General features: G+C 42.6%; 1 protein-coding gene across 1 annotated transcript in view; it reads right to left on the bottom strand.

The window, feature by feature from the left end:
- LOC115464422 (vomeronasal type-2 receptor 116-like) overlaps positions 1–20,314 on the bottom strand; it is a 30,237-nt gene extending 9,923 nt beyond the window's left edge. The window contains exons 1-2 of the mRNA XM_030194805.1: positions 19,544–20,314; positions 6,394–6,621 (exon numbers count right to left, since the gene is read on the bottom strand). Coding sequence (XP_030050665.1) covers positions 6,394–6,621; positions 19,544–20,314 — 999 coding nt within the window. The remainder of the gene's footprint in view (positions 1–6,393; positions 6,622–19,543) is intronic.
- Between the last annotated feature and the right edge of the window lie 2,114 nt (positions 20,315–22,428).

The following is a 22,428-nucleotide window of genomic DNA, read 5'->3' as shown; positions in this document are numbered from 1 at the left end:
CCTGATCTTGATTTGTCCTTGCAAACAAAGCAACAGGAGAAAACCTCTACACAGGTCAGAGAGTAGAGGAAAACACACAGCTCCAAATGCATAGGGAGAATGAAAAGTCTTTATTCCAAAGCACCAACAAATAGACCCGACAAGTGTCCGTGTTTTGGCGGAGAACGCCGCCAGGGTCAGGGGTCTAACAGAATTGTTCTCTGTAAGGGCAAATTCCTGTATGTGGTGTAAGATTGATATACACTGATGCAAAATACAAAGGGATCTCAAGATACACTCCCTCAGCTCAGCGCCTACACGTGCCAGCCATCACACCACCATTTTCAGGGCACACACTGTAGAAGTCTGCTGGGCATTGTCCTTGTTATAAAACTTCTGAAGTTGTCAAAGCCCCTGAAGAACTCCACTCCAGCCTATCCAAATCTATTCAGGCATGATCAAGGCACAGATCGTACAAGTCTGCCCAGCACTGGCTTTGCTTCCCAATTAGCAGTGTTGCTACCTAACCTCAGTAATGGTATTGGAATTCAAAAATGCGTAGGGATAAACACAAAGGAATCCTGTTTAGAAGGAATGGATCCAAAAACGCTGAATATTGCCGGATAACTGGCTAAGTACCATTTAAGAGCCAGGTGCCATTCCTGGCTGGTTAAATGGTTTTGAATATTGGTGTGTGTGTGTGTGTGTGTGGGGGGGGGGGGGGGGGGGGTTATTTTCCCATGTCATTATATTATAGATTACAATTATGCAAATTCCAATCTGACTTTAAGACAGTTCTTCAGGCACTGATACTGGCTCGGTTAGATTATTGCAATTCTTTGTTCTTAGGTATTCAACTACCTATGGGCTCCTTTTAGTAAGGTGTGTTAACAAATTTTAGTGTGTACTAAATGTTAAGAAGCCCTTTTTATTCTCGTGGGCTTCTTAGTGCTACCACCCCTCTCGGCTGGACTGTAGTGATGTGCTCCCAGATACCTGATGGTTGTAGTCGTGGCGAATATCCAGGGAACACACACTCACAGCCGAGGGAGTGGAACAAATAAACTAACCTCGTCCTTTACTCTCAAAGAATAAAGGAGGAAAAGAAGCTAAATTTAGGATTTGTTCCTGAACTGGAAGAACCGCACCTTCAGATTTACAAATTATCTTTTTTTTTTTATTGAATACAAATGCAAACAAATGTTCATTCAAATAAACTCAAATTCACAATTAGTGTGTGGCTTAATAGAACTGCAATAACCTATTCAACATTCAAATGTAGTTTTACATGTATACCCTTAACTTTTTCTGTTTCTTTCAACAAAATCACCTAAAAAGGCAGAAAAGGACCTTTTCAGATAAATATTTAAATTGTCTTTTTATCAAAATCAGATATTTGTTGTTATTCTCTTTCCTTGCTATTGATGTCAGAATTTGAGTCTTTATAGTTATTATGGATGTTTGTGCAAGGATCTCACTTGAACCCAGAACACTTAGGCAAGTCAGGAAAACATGGATTTTTTTTTATATTTGATGTTGTTCTGTTCTTTAGTTTTCCCTTAAAATGCTGTAAACCAAAAAAAACTTATATGTCCTTCAACACCCTTTGCAAATGTCACTTAGCTGTGGTTGAATTTATTTAGGTGAGGTCTTTCTTGTGTTGGAGCTCAGCTGGAAATCCGGCAGAGGATAATTCACCGATCTCTTCTCCCTAAACCTCACTTATAAAGAAAACTAGTAAAAAAGGCCCGTTTCTGGCTGAAATGAAACGGGCGCTAGCAATGTTTTGCGCGGAGTGTGTATGTTTGAGAGAGTGTCTGTGAGAGTGACTGTGTGAGAGTGAGAATGTGCAAGTGTGTGTGTGTGACAGAGAGTGGGTGTGAGTGTGTCTGTGAGAGAGCGTGTGTATGTGAGAATGAGTATGTACGAGTGCATATGTGAGACAGTGAGTGTCCTTCCCTGTCCCCCCTGTCAGGTGTCAGGACTGGGGGGACTGTGGACAGTCATGAAGGCAGCCCCTACCAAAATAATGAAAGCAAGACCATTTGTATAATAATCACTGCATTCCACAGAACAAAATGGAGCAAGTTTCCACATGCTATCTTTTGCTTTCTGTATTCAGTAGCTGACAGGCTTGCTAGACTTACCTAAGTGGCTGCAGCTGCAATACACTGAAAAGAAAGCAAGGAAACCTATGAGACGTAGATACGGCCGTCCCCTTGGCCTCTGACGCTCCTCCCTTCTTCTATTTGACTTCCCTCTGATAGGTCCGTTATTCAGTGTGACGCTCCTCCCTTTTCCTGTTTCAGTTCCCTTTGATAGGTCAGAGCGGTGCAGCTGTGACACTCCTCCCTTCTCTGATAGGTCAGGATGGGGCAGAGATGTAGTGTGCTTAAAAATGGTTACAGAGCTTCGAACATACGAACTGTTGAAGCCTCAGAGTGTGCTTTAGAACGTTGAGTGTGCTTTTTATGTGCAGATGGGGCGTGGCCTACGGCCCAGATGGGCGTGGCTGAGACTGAGGGTGAGTAGTCCGAATAGCCTAGCCTACCAGGAGGACAGGAGTTCAGGGCAGATGGAGTGAGCTTCAGAACGTCTGAGGGGGGATTTTATTTATATAGATAACTGGGTGCAAAACCTTACAACTCCCTGTTTGTCCAGGAACTGGTGACAATTAATCAGTTCTCAATACTGTGGCCAAACTTTCTAATTGAAATAAAATAAGTTAAAGGTTTTCTCACTACAAAACCTATTTCTCACTGTTAATTCCCTATATAAACTGTTGCAGAAGAAGACTTTTGCACTGCCTTCAGATCTTACACAGTAACCCATTCCATATTCAAATGGTGATACAACATTCCATCTCACAGACTTCACATAAAAACATAACATTTCCCTTCACAGCTATCAGATCTATCTGAAAAATACAGCACGCTCATACACAGGCAGTGCTGGATTTTCTTTATTCTGAAGTCAGATTCCAATCCTTGCTTGCACTGAACTCAGAACTCTCACAAACAACACACCTTCCCCCCAGACACAGCTTAATGGCTTCTTTTTTTCAAAACTCCAATTAGCCTCTCAGTCCTTCCCCTGTCACACTTTAAATCCTTACACACTTTTAGGCTTTCTCATGTAGTACAATTCCCACCACAAATCAAAGCCTCTCTCACCCTAAAATGGTAGGCAGCCATGTGTCCTTTTAGTACCTGTGCACACATACTCTCATTCCACCTTCCATGACCTTAAATTCCCTTAGAACTTAACCATTCCATTCACTGAATGCAGAGGCACCTTTTTCTCCACTCAAAACCAAATTAAATTTGGTTTAAAATTTCTCACAGCTTTCTATAAGTACAACTCTCTCTCACCCAGGAAACATCAGTTTTCCCCACATGTACAGTATTCAGCAACACAGCCATGAAAAAGGCAGTCTTGTCTATTTAAGTACTCACTTCAAAGCTCAAATCATCTTCTTCTCAGTATCAAGGCTCACCTTCACTCACTTTCAATATCAAAGCACCCCTTTTCAATGTCACATTTCACTTTAAACTCATAAAATATACTTTTATTTCTTACATTTCACACAGCCACACACCATACGTTTTTTCCTTTCCCAGACTTCCCTTGCTCTAGTCTTCAGTTCACTCCAGGGTTGCCATATAAAAAAAAAAATTCCCACACAAAACAGCCCAAAACCCGCCCAAAAACCGCACACACCCCACCCCCGCCGTCATCAACCCCGCTCCTTCCGTCATCACCCCCACCCCACCGTCATCAGCCCCGCCCCCACCATCATCACCCCGCCCAATACGTCAACAAACCTCACCCAAAATGTCACAAACCCCGCCTCTGTTGCCATTAGCTCCACCCCCCGCCGGCCGAAAAACCGCCCCAAAACCCGCACAGAAAAAACAAAATGAGCCCAAAAAACCGCAACCCGCCGCGGGCAAAAGTTTCCAGCGGCGGGTTGCGGAAAACTGCCCAATTGGGCGAGAAAACCGCCCATCTGGCAACTCTGGTTCACTCAGCACAGCAGTCTCCCTGGCAACTCACCCCCTCTAGAGAAACACCTGACATCCCTCAACCAATCAGCTTGTCAGCTAAAGACTGTTTTTTTTCTCTTATCTGTTTGGTTTAGAATCTTGGCTGTCCCTCCCCCTGTAGAAGTAAATGCAAAACTTACTACACAGAGAATTTCAAAGTCAATTTTAACCTGACTTGTACCCAAAACAGCAAGGAACATTTTATAGTACAATCCCCACTTAATCATGGTTTATTCCTTGAAAAATAAAATCATATTTAACAAACATCTCACACTTTATTCACCTAACCCTATTAACAATTCCCAAACTAACTTTAAACCTTTTCCAGCCAGCAGCATCCACCAACACCCTGGAACAGAGCCCCAGGAAAAAACATTTAATATATGTTACCATATATTACATTAGCATTTAGCGCGTGCTAATTAGAGCATGCTAAATCCGTGAGTGCACCTTAGTAAAAGGAGCCCTATGTACAAATTGCTGCAATCTGTTCAAAACTGAGCTTCCATGCTATTGACTGGATCCTCCTGTTTTGATCATATCAGCCCAGTATTATGTTTGTGCAGCGCTGCGTATGCCTTGTAGCGCTATAGAAATGCTAAATAGTAGTAGTAGTAGTAGTATTGCCTTCTTTGTATTGGCTCCCAGTGTTTTGGCAAGTTAAGTTTAAACCCCTTGTTATGCAAAACAATTTGGCTGGTTAGATGACAGTCAGTTATCCGGCGATATTCAGCAGCTATCTCCTGCTGAATATTGCTGGACAGCACCTAGAAGATTGCTGGTTATATCAAGCCAATTTTCAGCATAGAGCCTGCTAAGAGGTCCTTTTACTAAGGTGCGCTGAAAATGGCCTGCGCTGGTGTAGAGCGTGTATTGGACGCGTGCAGGTCCATTTTTCAGCGTGCCTGCAAAAAAGGCCCTTTTTTTGCCCAAAAATGGATGTGCGTTAAAATGAAGATTGGCGTGCCTGAGACCTTACCACCACCCACTGAGTTAGTGGTAAGGTCTCACGCATTAACTGGGTGGTAATCTTCAGTGCGCGTATAATGCCGATTACTGCCCATTAGTGCCATGCGCCTTAAAATTTTCCGGTGCGTGTATAAAATGAAATTACTGCCCAGGCCATGGGGTAGCCAGGAAGTAGATCAAAATTGATGTGCATACGCACCTAATTGACGTGGAGGGGCATAATCGAATGGGGACGACCATCCCTAAGGGCGCCCATCTCTAAGGACGTCTCGGTGAAGAGGCGGGGAAACCCGTTTTATCGAAACAAGATGGGCGTCCATCTTTCATTTCGATAATACGGTCGGGAACGCCCAAATCTCAACATTTAGGTCGACCTTAGAGATGGTCGACCTAAATGTTGAGATGTCAACCTTAGAGATGGTTGTTCCTCGGTTTTTGGCGATAATGGAAACCGAGGACTCCCATCTCAAAAACGACCAAATCCAAGCCATTTGGTCGTGGGAGGAGCCAACATTCATAGTGCACTGGTCCCCCTCACATGCCAGGACACCAACCGGGCACCCTAGGGGGCACTTCAGTGGACTTCACAAATTGCTCCAAGGTGCATAGCTCCCTTACCTTGGGTGCTGAGCCCCCCAAATCCCCCCAAAACCCACTCTCCACAACTGTACACCACTACCATAGCCCTAAGGGGTGAAGGGGGGCACCTACATGTGGGTACAGTGGGTTTGGGGTGGGTTTTAAAGGGCTCACATTTAACAGCAGAAGTGTAACAGGTAGGGGGGATGGGCCTGGGTCCGCCTGCCTGAAGTGCACTGCACCCACTAAAACTGCTCCAGGGACCTGCATACTGCTGCCATGGAGCTGGGTATGACATCTGAGGCTGGCATAGAGGCTGGTAAAAAGATTAAAAAATTTTTTTTTAGGGTGGGAGGGGGTTGGTGACCACTGGGGGAGTAAGGGGAGGTCATCCCCAATTCCCTCCGGTGGTCATCTGGTCAGTTTGGGCACCTTTTTGAGGATTGGTTGTGGGAGGGGCCAGCATTCGTAGTGTACTGGTCCCCTCACATGCCAGGACACCAACCGGGCACCCTAGGGGGCACTGCAGTGGATTTCATTAATGTGTGCTGACGATTACCACCCGGTTAACGTGTGAGACGTTACCACTGAGTCAATGGGTGGCGGTAAGGTCTCAGACCCAAATTGGACACGCGACAATTTTTATTTTGCCGCACGTCCATTTTCGGCCAAACAAAAGGCCTTTTTTACAGGCGCGCTGAAAAATGGATCTGCGTGCGTCCAATACACTATCACAGGCCATTTTCCAGTGCACCTTAGTATAAGGACCCCTAAATAAATAAATGCCATCCACCATGCTGTAATGACACTTAATTCTGACCTGTGTGAATGAACTGTCCCACACGAATGCCTTTTCATTTATGGTAAAGTCCTGCCCTGGGGGAGCATAAGGGTTATAACTTGCCACAAATTCAACACTCAGCATCCTATTGGGTAGAGAGACTATATTTGAAACATTATATCCAGTGGTAAGGTCACCATTCTTGTCAAAATACATCTCTTCACCCAGACGGTTCTTAAAGCGGACCTTCTTCAGATAATGATGGAGCTAAAAAAGAAAGTGTACGTTTGAGTGGTGGCCCAAAATGGAGAACTGCATGTATAATTTCAAGCAAATATAAAATCAAACCAATTTTCCCTTTTTTGAGTAGAAGGATTATAGAAGGATAATATCGGTGATTTATAAAGTTCGAATATACACCTGATAGTATCTAAGAAAAAAGAGACAATGAAAAGAATCCCAAAATGAAGCATAATGAAGAAACATTTCAAAGCCGTTTGCCTACATAAATAGCAATTTACCAGACTGAGGTGAATTGATCGAAAATGTCGCCATTAGTTCAACAAAAACAATATATGAGTTTTCAGAGAGTACATGCATCTGGCTGTACTATGAAGATGAATTCCAGGTGAAATATTTAGACCATGACAGTAACATCACACCTGAACATGTCATTTTAAAATGCATATGTATCATTTTTCTCTCCACTTTGCCTGAAAAAATCCCCCGAATTCTAGATATTGTAATCCGGATTTGTAAGTGCAAATGTTGGGTATTATTAGGAAAGGTATGGAAAACAGGTGTGAGGATGTTATAATGCCGTTATATCGCTCCATGGTGCGACCGCACCTTGAGTATTGTGTTCAATTCTGGTCGCTGCATCTCAAGAAAGATATAGTGGAATTGGAAAAGGTGCAGCGAAGGGCAACTAAAATGATAGTGGGGATGAAGAAAGACTAAGGAGGCTAGGGCTTTTCAGCTTGGAGAAGAGACGGCTGAGGGGAGACATGATAGAGGTATATAAAATAATGAGTGGAGTGGAACAGGTGGATGTGAAGCGTCTGTTCACGCTTTCCAAAAATACTAGGACTAGGGGGCATGTGATGAAACTACAGTGTAGTAAATTTAAAACAAATCGGAGAAAACTTTTCTTCACTCAATGCGTAATTAAACTCTGGAATTCATTTCTGGAGAACGTGGTGAAGGTGGTTAGCTTGGCAGAGTTTAAAAAGGGGTTAGACGGTTTCCTAAAGGACAAGTCCATAAACCGCTACTAAATGGACTTGGGAAAAATCCACAATTCCAGGAATAACATGTATAGAATGTTTGTACGTTTGGGAAGCTTACCAGGTGCCCTTGGCCTGGATTGGCCGCTGTCGTGGACAGGATGCTAGGCTCGATGGACCATTGGTCTTTTCCAAGTGTGGCATTACTTATGTACTTAATTACTTAACAAGCCAATCAGCGCCAATGATTGCCAATTAACAAGAAATTATTGACAATAATTGACATTTATTAGAATTTACACGCACAGCTGTCTAAGAGTAATTTGTACAGTGATGAATGTAAATTATAAGTCGCACAGTTGAAAAGGGGGCATGGCCATGGGTGTGAAATTGGCAGGTTGTAGGCATTTCTAAAATCTATGTGCATTGTTATAGAATACACCCGATCTGTGTCTAATTTATGCATCGGCATTTACATCAATTTTTACTTAGTGTAACTGCCTGCGACTACATTTAGTCACATGGATGGGGGCTTGGCATATTCTATAAACCATGTGGAACTTTAAGCTTATTCTGTAAAGTATGCTTACATTTAGGTGTTCTTTACAGAAAATGCCTAGGCATATTTTGTTTTGGACCAGATTTTTTAGGCGTGATTTATAGAATCTAGTTCTATATGGGTAATTTTAATGCACAATATATATGTTGAATTTCCAAGACAGTTCAAGCCTCTGATTTCTAAACATTAGTTTTGAAAAAGCAGGTTGTGATTCTTATGGGACCAATTTTATAAGGATTTTTTTGCAAGCGAAACATTTTGAAGGTAATTTTTTAAAAAGTTGCCTAAGTGGGACGGCCTAGTAGACACTTATTTTGGATCTATTTTATAAAGACATTTGGAGGGGAATTTTTGATATGACACCCAAGTCTTGTAGATGGTTTGCTGAAAATGCCTAAAAATGTCATCCAGAACAGAGAAATTTTCAAAACAGAAAAACGTCTATTGTTTTGTTTTGAAAATTGCTATATTCCATATGTTTTTGTGCTCAGTATGTATTTGTTTAGGAAACATTAAAAAAATTGTCCTAGAGAAAAATGCATGAAAACAAGCCATAGGCATGACTGTGTGGCTGCATTCCCGGCAAACTGGTCATGCAGACATCCCAGCAGAGGGGCAGCATAGTGTCAAGTATATGTGAAGGAGTATATGCATATGGAGGCATGTTAACCTATGGAACTTTGCAAGTCTAAGAGGCCCTTTTACTAAGGCATGCCTAAAAGTGACCTATGCTGGTGTAGGCGCATGTTTTGGACGTGCACAGGTCCATTTTTCAGTACACCTGGAAAAAAAAAGCATTTTTTTTTGTGGCCGAAAATGGGTGTGCGGCAAAATTAAAACCAGCGTGTGTCCATTTTCATCCTGAGACCTTACCGCCACCCATTGACTTAGCAGTAAGGTCTCACATGTTAACCGGGCGGTAAGCGGCCAGTGCGCATAAACTGCCAATTACCGCCGGGTAAGCGCCACGCGGTAGAAAATAGAAAATAGTTTCTACTGTGTGTTTTGGGCGCGTGTCAAAAATGGAATTACTGTTCAGGGCACGCAGTAGCCAGGCGGTAGTTCCAATTTGACATGCATAGGCACCTGCGTGCCTTTATAAAAGGGCCCCTAAGTGCTTTGAAATGAGCCCTATAGTCAATTAACCTGTGGAACCTAATTAGGTATGTGAGCACAAGTTACTTTTATGTGGAAATCAAATACAGTGCTGAATCTTCATGAAATAAAATAACTGCAGATAAGGAAAAAAAGATGAAATTAAAAACTCTAAAACTGGAAGGGTCAAAACCCTCACAGATCACACAATGAAGGGAAAGAGTCAAGTCTCTCTCAGATAAAATTCATGCTCTACAAATAGGTTCACGTGAGATACAAAAACACCACCTGGAAGACCACAGAACTCTCAGGAACACTGTAGGTTTTTTTTCTTCTATCTTCCTTGGTTAGGCCTGAACCATCTTTTCTGAACCAATATGGATTCTGCAGCCTGAGGACTGAATACAACATGGACCAGCTCTTTTGCAAAGAAAACTACTTCTTGGCACAGCTATGCTAGTGCTTTCATTCAAGGACATCATGTTACTCATTCCTGCCTTCCAGTTTATCTCCTGGGAAGGTGTGTAGGAATGTGCTTCTCAGAGACAGTGTCATGGTCATCGTCGCTGACGTCTGTGCCTTGCTCATCTGTGCTGTGTTCCTCCTTCTTACTTACTAAAATTCCCTACAGTTCCAGTCAGTGACCTGTGGGGTTACTGTGGATTGGTGGAGGCCAAGCTGGTGATGCCATCAGCAGTGAGCACTTCTTAAGCTGGCTTCTGAGAGTGTGCAGTGTTCTGGCAATTACCCTTGATTGGGCCCAAGCCTGCCTGGGGCCCTGCTAGTTCCAGCTTCTGTTCCTTTGTGAAGCTGTGGCCTGAAGCTTTATTACAGCTTTTCCTTTTGCTGTGTTCCTGTGGAGATCTGTATCCAAGCCAGGGAGTCCTGAGGAGTAAAAGCTTGGCCTACAGCTTTCACCTTATGCTGTGTTCCAGTTGAAGTCTGCCTTCAAACCAGGGAGTACTGAGGAATAAAGCTTTGCCTACAACTTTGCCTATTGCTGTGTTTCTGTGAAGCCTGCTTTCAAGCTTGGTAGTTCTGAGGAGTAATATCTCTGCCTACAGCTTTCATCTTTGCTTGGGTCCAGTGAAGCCTGCTTCTACGCCTGTGAGTCCAGAGCCTCCCATGCCTCAGTTGAGTTTCCAGTTGCCCACCGTGAGTCCTTACTCGCTGTATGCAGCGAGTGGCTTTGTGCTGTGTTTGGGACTGTGTGGGCTGGATGACGGGGAATGCTGCAGGTGCAGTGGCTGAGGCCACGTCATGAGGTATCTCTGGATGAGGGAGCAGTGCTTGGAACGCTGAGGGGTCCGTGTGGGCTGATCCTGGCCCTTGGGTGCTGTGCAGGGCTGTTGAGTCTTCTGCCTTGGGGTATCGGCTCAGGTTTGGCTTCTTTACCTTGCTTGCCTTGGGAGCGTCGGCTCGGGCTTTGTTTCTTCACCTTGCTTGCCTTGGGAGCGTCAGCTCGGGTTTTGTTGCTTTATCTTGCTGGCCTTGGGAACATTCTGCTCGGGTGCCTCAGTGACTGTTTGCTTGTCTTAGGTGACATCCCTAGTCTTCCGTGAGCAGTGTGTCCCGCTCTTGCCTCCACCTGTGGTGCAGGTCCTCAAGAGACTCTTCCTTTTCCCTTTGTTTGGCTTCTGCTCCACTCTGGTTTTGAGGGAGCTTGCCATGGTTGTTCCGCGGCTCATCTGAGTGTACTGACAGAACGAACCCTTTCCTTAACCGCTAGCGGTCTTACCTCTGTCAGCCAAGTATTCCCTGTTTGTCTTTAACCCACTAGGGCGGGCCTTTTGGCTAGTGTATTGTGTTCTACTGTATGTCATATGTTTGCATTGCTGTGCTAGTATTGAGAGGTGCAGCTAGGGTGCTTATGTTTGATTTCCCTTTACAGCTAGGCTGTTTTACTTTACCTTTACTGTATAATTTATGCTTTGCATTGTGTTTGCTAGTATTGAGATGCGCAGCTATGCTGTTCTACTTTGCCTTTACTGTATAAGTTATGCTTTGCATTGTTTACGCTAGTAGTAAGATGCGCAGCTAGGCTGCTTATGTCTAACGTCCCTATACAGCTAGGCTGTTCCACTTTACCTTATTCTATGTTTCATGTTTGCCTTGCTTCAGCTAGGTTAGACTGTATAGCTAGGCTGCCTGTTTTCCTTTCTGTGCCATTTGGCTACCCTTCTAGCTCTGTGTTTTTTGATGCTAATAAAGCTGCTTCAGTTCATCTCCACTTGTGGTCTGGTCCAGTTCTTGGGATCACTCTTAGTTGTGAGGGGACTTGGTCTACCCAGAGGTGGCTGGGTGATTCTCACGTGGCCACCTCTGGGCCAAGGGCTCACAAACGTCACAGACAGTGTCTCTGGGAACATTTGTGAACCGTGGAGGGGAGTTTGGTACTGTGAACCTACTACTGATAAGCTGTTCTTGCTGGAAGCCCACAAGGCTCTTCATGGTCATGACCATATGTAACCTGGGCAGATGGACAGACGGTTGGTGATTGGTTCATGATTGTCACCTGTGGACCTGGAGGTAGTGCCAATGCTTGGCATGAGGAAGAGAATAGAGAACAAGAGGAGAAGAGAAGAAGATCTGATGGTGAATGTATCTCTCTTAGAGGAAAGAGACTGATTTGCCCAAACACCTGTGAATTGTATCTCTGTGCTGAGTGCAGCCCAAGGCCAAGTGCAGGAGCTGATTGCAGGCTTCTACAGACTGAGTAACCGGTGGCTTTGCAGAACAGGGACCTCAGACTAAAACCTGACACATATGTGTCTCATATGGGTGAATTCTGCTAGAAACTGAAGAGGAGGAACCAATTCATCTGGACTCTGAAGCTATGGACTGCAAGGGTGAAAAAAAAAGGAATTTTCCTCTTATGCTCAAGGTTAGTTAGTTTGGTTTTTACTACTACTACTACTTAACATTTCTAAAGTGCTACTAGGGTTACGCAGCGCTGTACAATTTAACATAGAGGGACGGTCCCTGCTCAAAGAGCTTACAATCTGAGAGACAAGTGAACGGTCAGTCCGATAGGGGCGGTCAAATTGGGGCAGTCTGGATTTACTGAACGGTAAGAGTTAGGTGCTGAATGCAGCATTGAAGAGGTGGGTTTTAAGCAAAGACTTGAAGATGGGCAAGGAGGGGGCTTGATGTAAGGGCTCAGGAAGGTTGTTCCAAGCATAGGGTGAGGCGAGGCAGAATGAGCGGAGCCTGGAGTTGGCGGTGGTGGAGAAGGGTACAGAGAGGAGGGATTTGTCCTGTGAACGGAGGTTACGGGCGGGAACTTAAGGGGAGATGAGGGTAGAAAGGTAGTGAGGGCAGCAGACTGAGTGCATTTGTAGGTAAGAAGGAGAAGCCTATGGTTTTTGCCTATGAAAGACAGGTTTTGCTCAGACACATGGTCTAGCCTAATTTAGGAGTCCTTTTACTAAGCCTCATAGGTGCCTGCGTGTGCCCAACTCGTGCCAAATTGGAGTTACCACCCGGTTACCACTTGGCCCTTGCGGTAATTTTAATTTTGGTGCGCATCCGCTACGCACGTCAAGTGGCATTTGACATGCGTAGACTATTACCACCCGGTTACCACGTGAGACCTTACCGCTAGCTCAATGGCTTGCTGTAAGGTCCCAGACCCAAAATGGACGAACGGCAATTTTCATTTTGCCGCATATCCGTTTTTGGCAAAAATTTTAAAACAGGCATTTTTTTTATAGGTGTGCTAAAAATAATTCTGCACATGCCCAAAACCCACGCCTACACTACCGCAGGCCATTTATATATATATATATATATATATATATATATATATATATATATATATATAAAAATGTAAATGTTTGTTTGTTCAAAATCTTAAATCTCCGAACGTTCTTCACCGATTGCTTTCAAATTTGGACACAACGTTGCATTCGAATACGCGCATGTTTTTATATATCTACTATTTTATAGATGTCACAGCTGTCATACTCGCGGAGCGCAAGCAGTGCGACGAGTAATTGCAAATCAAACTGAGGAAGAACGACCATCACCGAACGACCAAAACAGACAAACAAGATGGCGTCAAGAGCAGACGTTGGGATTCTCAGCTCCTGAACACCCACAAGCGAACTGATAGGTGACTATTCTCCCCAACGCAAGATGAGGAAAAGAAAAGAGAAAACGGCGATAACTACCTCCAAAGTACCGCCGTCAACTCCTATCCTTCACCAGACAACTTTGCAGGGCTTTCGGGCTGGAATCCCCGGAGCGCAGATGTCCACTTCGATTGGTCCGGCACTATCCAGTGCCGAACGCAGCACTGAGGGAGTGACGCTCAGCCCCCCTGTCTCTCACTGCACCTCCGCAACCCGGAAGTGATTCGTTGGTTATGGGAGAACAGCGCTTTGAGGCCTTGGAGCAGCCTAGAGCCTCGGCGCTGGTGGAAGGAGGCCCCATAACTACATCAACCCCGGGCAAGGAGCCATCATTGCAGGAACCCCTTCGGGAAAGCATGCAAATTGCCTCGGAGATCAGAACTGTGAGTAGCGGAGGATTATTAAAACCAAATGTAGTGACTATGGATTCGCTATGGGAAGCTATCCAGGGTGTGTATAACACACTACTTTTGATTAATGCTTCCTTTAAGAATGAAATAATGGATTTAAAAAATGCGAAGCAGGTATTGAATGCTCAATTTCAAGAGGAAAATACCAAGAATTTGAAAACTCAAGAAGATATTACCAAACTTCAACATATAACGGAAGCCCTGATCAAAGAACGAGAACTTCAGGAAAAAAAGATAGAATATCTAGAAAATAATGCTCGTAGAAATAATCTAAGATTTCTTAACTTCCCAAAGTCTCCTCTGATTAACACTGTAGATATGCTTAAGAACTATTTTAAGGATGTTCTGGGCATTCCAGAGGAGGCATACCCCCCCATAACACGGACACAATATATAACAGGTACATTCAGTGGGCCCCAAGATAAAAAGCAACCAATTACATCTCAAGATTTAAATTTGACTGAATTTTTGGAGAGTCTTCCCTGGAGTTGATCTCTGAACGGACGACATTACTGGTCACTTTTGCACTTGAATATGATCATAGCAATATCCTAAAGCTTTATTTCAGACATATTAACGAGGTATTTTTGGGACAAAAAATTCAAGTATTTCCGGACTTAGCGCGAGCTACTCAAAAGAAAAGAAAGGAATTCTTAACCTATAAATCTAGAATTTTGAAGTTGGGCGGTTCCTTTAATTTGAAATTTCCTTGTCGATGCTGTATTTCTTTGCAATCAGTAAATTATCTTTTCTTCAGTCCCAAAAAATTACTCAAATTTGTCGAGTCAAAAGAAAAACCTGTACCACCAATAGTGATAGTCCCGTAGTTAAGGAGAGTGCTGTAAAATTGGCTATGGATGTTTTGCTTTCCCGTCTGCTTAAATTTATGTAATATTTCCATTTGATTTATATTTCTTAGTTCTTAATTCGATATATTGTGGACAAAATGAAAAAAGTTTTTTTCTTTAGCTATATTTGGTACTTTGTAATGCCATATTATATTTCTGATATTTCCATACATTTATGTTTTGTTATTAATATAAATGTAAAATCAATAAATAAAGAATTAAAAAAACAAAACAAAACAGACAAACCATGGCTCAAATACGTGCCGAGGAAGCAGCAGAGCGACGTGCAGCCACACTTGACGATGCACGGTTGCAAGCACGGTGATCACGTTCTGCAGCTTCAGATCTGCTTCATTCTCAACACAATCAACGTGACAGGCTGAGAGTGGCTTAAATCTTCGAAAGTTCTTCACTGATTGCTTTGAAATTACACGCATGTTTTATATACCTACTATTATATAGATGTCACAGCTGTCGTACTCGCAGAGCGGAAGCAGTGCGATGAGTAATTGCAAATAAAACTGAGGAAGAACGGCCATCAGCGAACGAGCAAAACACACAAAGAATGGCTCAAATACATGCCGATGAATCAGCAGAGCGACGTGCAGCCAGACTTGACAATGCACGGTTGCGAGCACGGCGATCGCGTTCTGCAGCTTCAGATCTGCTTCGTTCTCAACAGAATCAATGCAACAGGCTGAGAGTGGCTTAAATCTCCAAAAGTTCTTCACCGATTGCTTTGAAATTTCGACACAATTGCAAATCAAACTGGGCAACAACGGGCATCAGCGAACGAGTGAAACAGACAAAGAATGGCTCAAATACATGCCGAGGAAACAGCACAGCGAAAAACATCGCTCGAGCCTCTTGATCGATCATTGCAAGATTTGCGTGGAAACATCAGACCATTTGGGAACACATTAATATTGCTTGCAGGAGATTTCAGGCAAACATTACCTGTAGTTCCTCGATCGACACCAGCAGACGAAATAAATGCTTGCCTAAAATACTCTACTTTGTGGCAACACGTAAAGACGTTAAACTTAACTACAAATATGCGTGTCCAGCTGCAAAACGATCAATCACCTCAGATATTCTCACATCAATTGCACAAAATTGGGAACAGAAACGTACCGGTTGATCTGACCTGAGGACGAATTTCATTGCCTCATAACTTCTGCAATTTAGTCACCTCAAAAGAACAATTGGTTGAAAAAGTATTTCCCAATATTCAAACCAATTATAAGAATCACGATTCGCTGAGTGAACCAGTTATTCTTGCAGCCAACAACAAAGACGTCTACCAACTCAACAATATTATTCAGTCTAACATTCAAAGCGAGCCACTCACATACAAGTCCGTCGACACTGTTCTGGAAGCAGATGAAGGGCTTAATTATCCAACAGACTTTTTCAATTCACTCGATCTGCCAGGGATGCCACCGCACGTACTGCAATTGAAAATCGGCGTGCCAATTATCATGTTGCAAAATACCAACCACCCAAACCTTTGCAACCGCACACGGCTTCCAGTAAAAAATTTAATGAGCAATGTCGTACAAGCAACAATCTTGACAGGACCTTTCAAAGGTGAACATGTCCTCATTCCTCCCATTCCTATGATTCCAACAGATATGCCATTTCAATTAAACAGATTGCAATTCCCAATTCGATTGGCGTTTGCAATCACCATCAACAAACCTCAGGGCCAATCTTTAGAATTCACCCGTTTACATCTACACACGGATTGCTTCTCACATGGACAATTATATGTTGCATGTTCTACAGTCAGCAAACCAGACAATCTCTATCTCTGCACACAATGGAACAACAAAAAATATTGTATACCCACAAGCATTGTGAAATTACACATATTAGAAACGTTCGCTTCTTCTTTTCTTTCTTTTCCATTTAACCAGACTGAGCCACAGCAACGCGTGGCCGGGTACAGTTAGTGTGTATGTATATATAAATATATATATATATATATATATATATATATATATATATATATATATATATATATATATATATATATATATATATATATATATAGTTACGTCTGTGCTCACTTCGCCCTCTGGTGGCCAGAACCGGTGGCTGCAGTGGACCGTCATCTGTTCCAGATTTCAGCCCAGTCCGGTCCGGATCTTCCAGGCTGCCAGACTTGCTTGCTTGGATTGAACCTACACAGCACCCGTAGTTTCCTGGTGATGGTTGCAGCTGAGCTCCAGGTTCTGCTGGGCTTATTAGCCATTCTGAAACCTTGCTGCTTGGCCTTTGCATTGCGTCTAAGGCCCTGGTATGTTGGTGCTTTTGCACTTCAGCCTGAGTTGTTTCCTTGCTCTAGTTCTTGCCTGAAGTCTTGCCTGTTCTAGTTAGTCTCTGTTTAGTTTAGGGTATTGCTTGTTTTCTGTAGTGCTTGTTTCCCAGTCTTGTTTGTATGTCTTTGTCTAGTTCTGGGTTTATCTGTGTTTGTTCCCTGCTTCAGTGGCTGCTTGCAGCTTTCAGTCAGTCTCCTGTCTAGCTGTGTTTGTTCCCTGTTTCAGTGGCTGCTCGCAGCTTTCAGTCCTGTCCTTTAGCCTATCCTTTCCCTGCCTTGCTGTCCCTGTGCTGCCTAGCTGTTAGCCAGTCCTGCCCTGTCCAGTATGTCCTGCCGGCCACCTGAAGCCTTGAGCTCAACTCTTGGTGGAAAGTGGCCAGGTGCAGGTGAAGCCTACTGTTTGTCAGAGATCTGCCCTGTCTCTAGCGTGGGGTGGTTTTGTCTGCCACTGTCGCTCCTCGGCAGTGGCCCAAGGGCTCACAAACCCAGTGTCCAGCTTTGTAAACGTGACATATATCATTATTCCTTTCATTTTGGACAGCCTAACTCGGACCTATCATATCCTTAGCAAACAAGTCCAGAGTATTTGCTATCCCTGTGATTACCTGTCATACTAACAGTGCCTACAAGCATGCAAGAGCTGTGTCAATGGGGTCAATAGTCTATAAAATAAACAAAGGAACCATGGAGAGCACCGCACATATGAATAAAGGGCTGAAGCAAGACACCTACATGGGAAAACTCCACATCACAATGTAGTTAGCACAGTTTGGGAAACACATTGATTGCCATGTCTGAGCATAAAAATTAGCATTGTTAAATCGAGTCAAAATATATCTAATATGTCACCGAGTGGGCGGTGTTACCCTAAATGAAAGGTGATAGAGACAAACAAAGTATGTGTTTTTGTCTATAAAAATTGTGTATGATAAAAAGGATCCTGAAACAAACTATAAAACACATTATGGAGGCTTGTGGAACTACTAGGAACTCACACCCAGGAATCAAACAATGAAATTGTCACCAAGACCACACAATGCTCTCAAACAATAAAATGGTCGTTTCTGCATGTCAAAATTGTGAAGTGCTTCTAAAATAAACACCAAAGCCATCCAAAAGTTAATATAATGCAAAGTTCAACAGTTAGATCCACCTCTTCCACAAAAGCACTGCATTCCTGTCATGCCCTCACAAGAAGTGAAGGAAAGATACCGTGTGTTTTCATTTTTTTAAAAAATTAGTTCTGACTACCTGCACTTCGGGTCCTTTTACTAAGGTGCGCCTGTGCTAGTGTAGGTGCATGTTTTGGATGCAAGCAGGTCCATTTTTCAGCGTGCCTGTAAGAAAGGTCTTTTTTTTGGCTGAAAATGGAGGTGCAGCAAAAGAAAAATTGGCACACATCCATTTTGGGCCTGAGACCTTACCGCCACCCATTGACTTAGCGCTAAGATCTCACATGTTAACCGGGTAGTAATCGTGAGCTCGCATACACTGCCGATTACCGCCCAGTTAGAGCTGGGTGCCAGAAAATACGGTAGCCTGGCAGTAGTTCCTATGCCCTTTAGTAAAAGGGCCCCTAAAAAATTAAAATTAAAATTAAAAAAAAATTGAGAAGTGGACAACAGCGCACATTTGATGCTTTTTTTCCGAAGGCAGTATAGCAAATAATAAACGTAAACCAATAATTTAAAATTTTACATAAGGCTTCATTTCAAAGGGCTCAGTCATGGATTTAAAATTTGTAAAATAATAACCTCCCAAAAAGCAATGGGGTCAAAAATTACCAATATAAACAAAATGGTTTATTAGGAAGTTCAGAATATCAAACATATTAAGGGGTTCCTGGGTATCCAAGATGGCTGCCATTTGCTAAGTGATGACAGCATGTTTCTTATTTTTTCTTTCACTTTGGGGAAGTGCAAAGGAGGATAATTTTCCACTCTGCCCCTATGCTGTCACAGTGCTATTTGGACAGCACAGAGGTTATATGCAATGATTTTCAGTGGAAAATGTATAAATGGCCCAATCAATCACCATTATCCAGGCAGAAGAAGCTACCAAGGGGTCCTTTTACTAAGGTGCACTGAAAAATGCCAAAATGGACGTGTGTCAAAATCAAAATTGTCACACGTTCATTTTGGGTCTGCGAACCTTACCGCCAACCATTGACCTAGCGGTAAAGTCTCACACAGTAACCGGGTGGTAATGACCTATGCGTGTCTAATGCCACTTGGCACGTGTCTGATACGTGCGTGCAAAAATTTAAATTTTTTTTAGCCACGCATATCGGACGTGCACCAAAAATGAAATTACAGCAAGATCCAGGTGGTAACCGGGTGGTAACTCCATTTTGGTGTGCGTTGGGCACACTTAGATGCTTAGGTGGCTTAGTAAAAGGACCCCCAAGATAATTGTTTTTGAATATTGTGCCAATAGTGTTTTGAAATAGGGAACTTCAATTATTATCTCTAGACTCCTTCGCTGTTTTTTCTTTTTAGCCATCTTTCTTGTGGGAAGGCTTCCTGTCTTCTATTTGCCATCTCTAATACTATGCTTTTTCTTCTGAACATAACATTTCTCAAAGAAATGAAATACCTTCCATGGAGAATAATCCAAAAATCTCCGATTTGCTCCTCTCCATGTGATGTTGTTTTCAGAGTCAGACATAACCATGTCATGCAATGCGTGCGCCAGGGCATAAACAGCATTATATACACTGTAGGTTTTCCCAAAAAATCTGGTGGCACAGTGTGGCTTGGAATTCAATGTTTTATTAGCATTGCAAGATTTTTTGATACTCTTGGGACACCTGCTGTCACACAAAGATTTCCACCATGATTCAGTGATGAAATCATGTGGAAGGAGCAGAGGATTCATCTCACGGACAAATTTTAAAAAGCTTGGAATATTCTTTCTCACTATTGTGAATGCCAAGAAATTGGACTTTATATAAGTGGTATTTGTAAAGGCTGGGGGAATGAAGAATTCATTAGTGGTGATCCAGATTTTCCCAGGTATACTCAGAATATTTATTTCAAGTAGTAAGTAAATTACCATATCTTCATTACAGTAGATGATGACCACATTTGCAGATGATGTGTAAATAATCTTATTAATTTTCTCTCTCTTTTCTGTTGTCATAAATTTAGTGTGACTGAAGTTTTCTATAAATTCAATGCAGCCACCATTCTGCTCAATCCCTGTCTTCAGGATCTGGACCGCCCTCAGGCTGCTGTCATCATCAGGTGCAATGATAACAACCCAATTCCAGCCAAAATGCTTCAGTAACTTGATAATCCCAGCACAGAGGTGCAGCTCATTGGGTACAGTCCGGTAGAAATAAGGAAACTTCACAGTATCGCTCATTAAAAGATTTTGTGAGGAATAGCTGATCTGTTGAGATAAATAATTTATTCACTTCATCCATGTAAAGATGGAATTTACATTTTAAATCACATTTTAGGAAGATGGTGAAGACCTGAATTTTAAACATTTTTAAGGATTTGGTGGAAGGTGATATAAGTTGGACATAATTAAACGATGGATTTTATAGGGCCACTTGGGGTGAGCAGGATTGAAAGGATTTTAGTGAGGGGAATGTTTTACTTTATATTTTATTTTAATGAAATCTGCCTTGATATCTGATTTATAGAAAGTGGAATATCAAATATCTGTAAAAAAATAATTTTTAAAAATTCTTAATTATTCATGTTCATAAGGAGCCCTTTACCAAGCTGTGGTAAAAAGTGGCCTCTGTACCACCTTACATGAGTCATTCCCACGTGCAGAGACCATTTATGCGACACTAGGGGTCCTTTTACTAAGGCACGCTGAAAAATGGCCTGTGCTGGTGTAGGCACGTGTATTGGATGCACACAGGTCCATTTTTCAGAGTTCCTGGAAAAAAGGCCTTTTTTTGTGGCTGAAAATGGATGTGCCAGTGCATGTCCTTTTTCGGCCTGACGCCACCCATTGATTTGGCGGTAAAGTCTCACGCGCTAACTGGGCCAGGTGTTTTGTACACATGTCAAAAATGGAATTACCACCCAGGGCACGTGGTAGCCGGGCAGTAGTTCCAATCTGATTTGCGTTAAGTGCGCATAGGCGCCTACATGCCTTAGTGAAAGGGCCCCCTAGTGTGTAAACCCTTACTTTACACATATTTTGTTGGTGATAGGGCTCATGTACTAATGTGACAATGTAGCTGTGCTAACCGATTAGCACAGAACACGCCCATCTTCCGCCCCCATACACACCCCTAGTGCTAAAAATTAAAACATATTTTTAAGCATGTGGGTAGAGTGATGACATCCCAATATTACCACAGGACACCTGAGCGCACCCCACAGTTCTCCATTTTTTGCTGCGGTAAGCTTGCATTTGTGCTTACCGCAGACTAATAAAAGGACCCCTAAGTTCTAATTATGGCTTCATCATTTTTCCCTCCCATAACATCAGAAACTTCCTTCTCCTGCTATTATTCATTGCATTCCTGATAGTATCTTTCCAATGATTTTCCCCAAGGTCTCTTTACCTTAATTTGTCTAGATTCTTAATCCTAGTGAGAAAACATTGGTCATGGGTTTTTCCTCCTGCAGCATTTTGAAAGAGGAATGATGTTGACAAAAAATAATGCAGCAAGATATTCCTCACAAAGTAGGGTGTGATTCTATCAGAAACTGGTAAATTTTCAGGGTACAGAAAAATTTGCCAATAGGTTTTAATTTGCACTCTTTTCCTTCCTAGCATGCTCTGATATGAAATTTACCCAGTCGGTATTGGAGTAATTAAAATGTGCTGCCAAATTTGTTAACATCCATAAATTCCTGTTAATATTTCTTCAATCTGTTTATTCTGACCTGTTGGATGGTATAATACCTTCAAATCTATACTATTTCCTATCATTTCTAGTCACAAAAATTCTTGCAGAATTTTTATCTTATTTATCTTTAGAACCATAGAAACATGATGACAGATAAGAGCCAGATGGCTCTCCTTTCCCTAAGAGATCCCATGTGCCTGTCCCACACTTTCTTAAATTCAAATACAGTCCTCATCTCCATCACCTCCACAAGGAGGCAATTCCATGGGTCCACCACCCTTTCCTTGAAAAAGTATTTCCTTAGATTACTCCTGAGCCTATAACCTCTTAACTTTATCCTATGCCCTTTCATTCCAGAGTTTTACTTCATTTGAAAGAGGCTCTTCTCCTGTACATAAATGCCATCACATCCTCTCTCTCTTGCTTTTCTTCCAAAGTATACATATAAATGTCCTTAAGGCTTATGACAGAGACCACTGACCAATTTTATAGCAGTCCTCTGGACCGAATCCATCTTGTTTATATTTTATTGTAGGTGTGGTTTCCAGAATTGCACACAGTATTCTAAATGGGCCCTCATCAGAGATTTGTACAAGGGAACTATCATATCTTTCTTCCTCTCCCTATGCACCCAAATATCCTGCTGGCTTTGAATGTC

Source organism: Microcaecilia unicolor, chromosome 3, assembly GCF_901765095.1.
Source record: "Microcaecilia unicolor chromosome 3, aMicUni1.1, whole genome shotgun sequence".
NCBI lineage: Eukaryota > Metazoa > Chordata > Amphibia > Gymnophiona > Siphonopidae > Microcaecilia > Microcaecilia unicolor.
The sequence above is the reverse complement of the archived record's forward strand: the minus strand, read 5'-3'. Positions and strand labels throughout refer to the sequence as shown.